The sequence below is a fragment of the Cebus imitator genome, unplaced genomic scaffold (genome assembly GCF_001604975.1).
Source record: "Cebus imitator isolate Cc_AM_T3 unplaced genomic scaffold, Cebus_imitator-1.0 Scaffold260, whole genome shotgun sequence".
NCBI classification, from domain to species: domain Eukaryota; kingdom Metazoa; phylum Chordata; class Mammalia; order Primates; family Cebidae; genus Cebus; species Cebus imitator.
Genome location: NW_016107575.1, coordinates 1,350,307 through 1,357,549, shown reverse-complemented (window position 1 = coordinate 1,357,549; position 7,243 = coordinate 1,350,307). Strand labels below are relative to the sequence as shown.

General features: G+C 35.4%; 1 protein-coding gene and 1 long non-coding RNA gene across 2 annotated transcripts in view; one reads left to right on the top strand and one right to left on the bottom strand.

Moving 5' to 3' along the window:
• The window catches only part of LOC108283453, a 150,229-nt gene that overhangs the window by 61,645 nt on the left and 81,341 nt on the right, over positions 1-7,243 (bottom strand). The gene's annotated exons all lie outside the window — the stretch shown is intronic.
• Positions 1-7,243, top strand: part of KDM7A (lysine demethylase 7A) — an 88,960-nt gene that overhangs the window by 40,402 nt on the left and 41,315 nt on the right. The window contains exons 3-6 of the mRNA XM_017499795.2: positions 456-573; positions 4,162-4,322; positions 6,145-6,286; positions 6,937-7,123. Of these exons, the coding sequence (XP_017355284.1) occupies positions 456-573; positions 4,162-4,322; positions 6,145-6,286; positions 6,937-7,123 (608 nt within the window). The remainder of the gene's footprint in view (positions 1-455; positions 574-4,161; positions 4,323-6,144; positions 6,287-6,936; positions 7,124-7,243) is intronic.

Below are 7,243 nucleotides of genomic sequence, written 5' to 3'. Positions count from 1 at the left end.
AAAAAAAAAAAAAAAAAGAAAGAAGGAATTATGCTATTAGAATAGATTTCTTATGTGAGATAAAAGGCCCTGTCCTGAGAAGACCATTTGGATGGTCTGGATAATCATATTAGGACCTAATATTCTGATGAAAATCATAATTGCATATAATTTGGAAATTGTATACTATCTATAAGTGTAGACATTATAAAAGGCTTCACTGCTGATTTGAACTCCTTGATTTAATTTTAAATATTTTGAAATAAAGAGAGTAGGTTTTAATCCACAGTTAATTGTCTGTAATTGCAGCATTACATTAAGCAAAATTCTCGGGCCTCGAACTGCATTAAAAACTTGAGTGTTTTTAATGTACTTAGAATTGTTATTGCTGATTTTGTCAAACATAATGATTATAAAGCACATAGTATCACGAGTTACCAAAATCATTTTCTTTTTTTAATCTTCTAAAAATCCAGTGAAGAAGAGGAGGAACTGGCACAGGCATGACTACACAGAAATTGATGATGGTTCCAAACCTGTGCAAGCTGGAACTAGAACTTTCATTAAGGAATTACGTTCTCGAGTCTTCCCAAGGTATGGAAACTTACTCCGATAAAAGAAAATGTAAGAATGTCATCTGATACAGTGACATTACCTAAAGGCAACGTTTTCAAACTTAGGCTGCACCCCATTATTGTCCTCAGCCAGCTTTTTACCATTTTTTCTTCCTTAATGAAACAGAAAAGTATCAGTTCATTCCAAGTAGCAGGATTAAGTAAGCATATTTTCATGGAACTTTCGTTATGTGTATGTGCACACTGGGTCACCCTGTAAAAAACGTTTAAGTGTGAGTCACGGTCCAAAAAGTTTGAAATACACTAATCTAAGGGAGTTGTTCCCAGCACTTAGTTCCTTATGATATGCAGCTGCTGCCTATTTTTTTCTTTTGCCTCACCTTCTCCTGTTTCCCAACTCTTTTTTTCTTCATTGCTTTTATATGCATCTCTGCCCTAGGTCCACCAGAAACACATACAACCACTGCAAGACTGGGCTTTTTTAGTTTTTAAAAATAATGGAATATATTTGAATTGTCTTGCTCAAAGACAGCCGAAAGCATAATAAAGCATTTAATCATGCTAATTTAGATCATTTCCTACTCACTGCCTGACATCTATTTAAAGTGATAATGCTTAATAGGCTTTTACACAAGATCATAGCCAGGCTTGTTAAAGAGGGGAAGCTCAATTTAAATTTAAATCACAGTATCACATGCAGCTTATTATGAAATTATTTCAGATCCTGAAATGATAAAACCCCTGCTATTTCTCCTCAGTCTTTAGAATTCCTCTTTAGCCCCTGTGCCTTACACAGAAACATACAATGATAAGCATCTACTGTTGGCTCCCTCAGGTCTGTCAAGAGACAGAAAGAACACATATTTAAAATGTAGTGTTTCCACATGATTTTTGTGATGTTAAATACCCTATTCTTAAAAATATATATATATATATATTTTTTTTTTAATCAGTTTCCAAGTAGTAGAAATGTTTGCTTGTTTGTTTTCTTTTTTATTGTCTTATGCTTGATTGGTTTGGCACTTAGGTCCAAAGTTTTCAGTTTGGTTCCATTGGTGGGCCTAAGTAAGACAGGTTTGTGAGCTCCCTAAAGTGGTATGTATAATTTCATGTCAGTTGGGAGTGTGCACTTCTCAGGGAGAGGAGCTATAGCTTTCTTTCTTTCTTTTTTTCTTCTCAAATAGGTTTCTGACACAAAAATGTAGTGTTAAAAACACTGGCCTAATAATTTATGTGACTTTACTGCCAGTGACCACAAATGAGAACAGGTTATAGGGATGATCGCATATGTCCAAAATGTAATTACCATTAGTTCAGGATGTTTGGGTTTTAACGCCATAAACCTTTGCAACATTTAAAACCATAGTACAGTAACAATAATTACTAAATTACACATACTTGATACGATTAACATAGAAGTCTATACAACAAAGTGAATTTTAAGACTTAGTATAAGTTTTTTGAGACCCTTTTCTACATAAAAACATTAAAACATTTATGTATATGGATGTATGGATATATATAATTTTAAAATAAAATAGTGTTATGCATAGTGTACAATTTGCCTTCTTTATTATAGTTCATAGATATCCTTCCATATGTATGCATGATTTACCTCACTCCCTAAATGCTGTATAGTATGCAGTAATCTGTAGATACTATAATTTGCTTAACCATCCCCACATGATACATGTTTAGTTTGTCTCCAGTTTTTCCTCCTGCAAAAAATGTTGTACCTATATTTTAAACACTTGTCATTATATATGTTTGATCAAAAGGGGAAGTAAAACACCAAACATTTGAGATCAGGGAATAAACGTTATTTAAAGTTCTCCCTTAGATGTTGAAGGAATTATTTAATCCTCAGAGGTTGGGGGAAGGAGGGACAATTTTGGATGCTTACTGGGGAAACTAAAAGGTAATACAGAGTTCTAGTTTAGTAGATGAGTCAAATGAAGAAGATCTAAGCCATCCACTTAAAAGACTATCTAGGAAAGGACTCTCAGTTTTCTTAGGCCTCAGACTTGCCCTTGCCTTATTGAGAGGATTGGGAGATCGGAGTCCAGTAATTCAGAAAACCAGCATCTCCTTTTTCTCCTGTCTTCTTGCCACCTAGGCAGCAGATGACATCCTACAGTTAAGATCTGATTGTGTAAGTGGAGACTATTGTGTTTTAACCTTTAAGGCAAGTGATGCACTTAATTTTGAATGTATAGCAGCCGTATCCTTCGAGCAATTGGAAGATAAAATCTAGAATGTCCCATTGGAAGAGATCTGGTAGGCAAGGGACAAACCTCACTTAAGTTAATGTAATGCATATAAGTGTTGATCATTAGAGAGGGCAGCTGGAAGTCCAACCCTTCTTGGCTTAAAGTCACTACCTGATATTAAGACTTATTAAATAACTGGTTGTAACAGGTCATTTAAATCAGTAGTTGTCAATGGGAGCATTGTGGACACTTGTCTCGGTGGGGAGGGACCAGGGATGCTAGTCATGTTCCAATATGCAGAACAAGAATTAATTGTTCTGTGTTCCATCAGACTTGAGATAGTTGTATAGAATGTTATAGTCAGATAAAATCTGACAAGTTTTTATTTTATTTTATTTTATTTTGAGATGGAGTTTTGCCCTTGTTGTTCAGCTGGAGTGCAATGGTGTGATCTTGGCTCACTGCAACCTCCGCCTCCCCAGTCCAAGCAATTGTCCTGCCTCAGCCTCCCCAAGTAGCTGGGATTAAAGGCACCCACCACCATGCCCAGCTAATTTTTGTATTTTTAGTAGAGACAGGGTTTCACCATGTTGGTCAGACTGGTCTTGAACTCCTGACCTCAGGTGATCCATTCACCTTGGCCTCCCAAAGTGTTGGGAATTATAGGCGTGAGTCACCGTACTTGGCTTGACTAGTTTTTAGTCTAATGAATGCACACTCTACCTTTTTTTGCTCTCCAAAATTCCTGTGCAGTTTGTATCAAGTGGCTTCTGATGTTTCTAGTTCACTTAGATCTAACCATTCATTACAACTAGTTTTAAGCATCCTATTATTTTATTATGTCTTCTGGTGTAGTTAACACACTGAAATACAGGTTGAGTGTCCCTTATCCAAAATGCCAAGGACCAGAAGTGTTTCAGAAACAATTTCAGATTTTTTTTTTTTTTTTTATTTGCGTTATCCCTAGCAGCTGAGCATCCCTAATCTGAAAATCTGAAATGCTCCAATGAGCACTTTGAGCACCATATCATTGTTCAAATTTTTTCGGATTTTTGAGCATTTTAGAGTTTGTATTTTTGAAATTAGAGATACTCAACTTGTACATACTTCACTACAAACAAGGTTGGTTTTTTTCTTTTTGCATTTAGAGCACTTTATATATTTTTCTAATTATATGTATTGAATTATGTACACTACATTATCTATAAATTCTTGTTTAGGATAGCAAAAGGAGATTAACAAAACATTTGTCATTGGAAGAAGAAAGAGATATGATAGTTTAAGAGCCACTGATACAGCATGATCCAGTATATGAATTAACCCGTCACCAACAGTATGTTTTAAAAACTGAACTCACCAATAAAAATGACATTTTTATTCTTTATGTTTTTCCTAAGTGCCGATGAAATAATTGTAAAGATGCATGGCAGCCAGCTGACACAAAGATATCTGGAGAAACATGGATTTGATGTCCCTATTATGGTTCCAAAATTAGATGATCTGGGACTCAGGCTCCCTCCACCTACATTTTCTGTGATGGATGTGGAACGTTATGTAGGTATGAACTTAATTTCTTTAAGTACCTCGGAAAACATGGTAAAAGTAAAAATGATAGTCCTCGTAATATTAAAGGTTAAATGAAGAAATGTCAATTTAGTTTAGTTTCCTGCTCAGAAAAACAGAATGACACATTTTGCCTGTTCTTATTTACTCAGCTTCATCCTGCTGCTTTCTTTTGGGCCATTACATTTTCTGATACTTGCTTAGGGAAAATCATTACTGAGGGATAGATATAGATACCAGGAAGGAAGATACTGGAAAATTGGATTGGTTGGTTTGGTAGAATACAGGTGCAAAATTTCCAGATCCCAGTATACCAGCTGCACAGTTAGTTCTCTGGAGTCTGCTTTGTGACCTGCTGCTGCTTAGAGGAAAGGTGGTAAAACATTTTCAAACCTGTTTTAGAGTAATGACTAGGTGAATATGCTATTTAATGATGTCTGGTCTTAATTTGTGATTTTGCAGATTCACCAAAAAGACAGAAAGACCTGAGAAATAAGGGGGGAAACCCTTTACCTCTTGCCATGTTGTTGACATTTTCAGTCATTTCATTTTCATGATATTTACAGATAAAGCTGACTATATGTAGGTGTCATTCCTCGTCAGCAGTAAATAGAGAATATTTGAGATTAGATTCCAAATTTATTTTGACTCAAAATTGTATATTTACTACATTATCTCCTCAGCATGGAATATCTGAGAACTTGTCCCTTTATCGAGCTATTGGTTGACAATTCTCATTGATTATTGTTTCACTGAGGAATTCTAAATGTCATAACTTCGTATTCAACTATATTTGAATATTTGATAAATTAGAGGATGAGGCTAAGGCTTTACCTCAACCTGTTTGCATAGATGGTAATTACAAAACAAATAGCTAGTGTGATACATGTGCAGAAAAAAAATGCTCAAACTGCTTGATAGCTAACTTTTTAGTACTGCAAAGCACTTTAATACCATTAACAGAATTTGTGTTACTTTCTGAAGATAAAGAAGTCTACAAAGCAAGACTTTCTTAACCTATATGAAGTTGCATTAAAGAAAGAAAATGACATTTTGTTTTCTATTTCAGATTAAGTATTGTCATATTTTGAATTCTACCTTATCCCATAGTCCATTGTGAAATGAATTATGCTTCCTAGTGTGGCAATGCTGTGGTCTGTGAACATCACCTCATGGGTTTATATGAAAAATGTAAATTAATCACAATTTGGAACTCAGGCTTTCAGACACTGGCACTAATGTGAACTGATTTTTGCTTCCTAACTACTAATTTTTTCTTGAAGGAGAATATTAGAAGACAATATCAGGAGGACAGAAATTATCCTGGCCAAATTGCATGCTAATTCCCCAATGAGTGGTCTGGTTTTTTTTTTTTTTTTTTAAATGGTAGACTTTGAATATTTTAGGTGCTATAAAAGTGAAAGGGAACAGTCAGTCCCCTCATTTTATGCCCGAGAAAACTGAAATCCAGAAAATGTTGCACAATTTCTACATACCAATATAATGTATTTTTTGTCATTATAAGCTACACGCCAAGATATCACTGGTATACAGAAAGCTTTGTAAGCCAAATCATTTATATGTTCAGTGTAAATTATGCAGCCTTGTCTTACTGCTTTCCTCTTCCTCTGAAAAATTGTCTGTTTTCCTGAAAGGTCCAGTTGAACTTTTGAAATTAAGAGTATAGGAAAAATCTTTGTCTAGGCTGCATAGTTTTATAGTTGGTTTAATTATCATACCAAGTTAAAATATTTTTGATTAGAGCATCTGCTGATATAACTCTGAAGTCCAATAATAAGACTAATTTTTCTCTGCAGGTGGTGACAAAGTGATAGATGTCATTGATGTGGCAAGGCAGGCAGACAGCAAAATGACACTTCACAATTATGTTAAATACTTCATGAATCCTAACAGACCAAAAGTGTTAAATGTGATCAGCCTTGAATTTTCAGATACAAAGTGAGTAGTTCTGGGCATTTTGGTTTTGCATTCTGAGTGTTAGCTAAATGTAGTTTAATGATGTATTTATTTTAGGAAGAAACATAGTTGTAACTTCTAAAGTTGTCCAGTGGTAACAATGTTATAAATTTTACATTGGGATGCTTAGAGGTATTTAGAAATAAGATGTATTTTAAGCTTTTGGCTGGGCTTGGTGGCTCACAAAGTGCCTGTAATCACAGCACTTTGAGGGAGGCCAAGGTGGGTGGATCACTTGAGGCCAGGAGTTGAAAACCAGACTGGTCAACATGGCATAACCCTCCCTCTACTAAAAAAAACAAAAATCAACTGGGTGTGGTGGCACACGCCTGTAATCCCAGCTACTCAGGGAAGCTGAGGCACAAGAATCACTTGACCCTGGCAGAACGGATGGTGGTGGCAGCAAGTTGAGATCACACCACTGCATTCCTGCCTGGGTGACAGAGCAAGACTCTGTCTCAATAAAAAAAAGAAAAGAAAAGATGTGTTTTAAACTTTTAAGTGTTGTTGTTAACCTTAAGTTCCATTTAATTACTTGGTTTGGGTGTAGATGGGAGAAGAAATTTTTAAGAATTTTTAAATCTCATGATGTGAATGTGTGTGTATATGTGTATGTTTGTTTTTCAAAAAAGGATGTCTGAATTGGTGGAAGTCCCGGATATAGCCAAAAAACTTTCCTGGGTGGAAAATTATTGGCCAGATGATTCAGTCTTTCCCAAGCCATTTGTTCAGAAATATTGCTTAATGGGAGTTCAAGACAGCTATACCGATTTCCACATTGACTTCGGTGGAACTTCAGTCTGGTACCATGTCCTCTGGGTAAGACTGGGGTATTTTTTGTTCTCTCGCTGACAAAAACATATAGCCCTAGTTTTTCAGTGGTATATTCATTTGTTGTAAAAATGCTACTTGTAAAGGGGGAAGTTTTTTTTTTTTTTT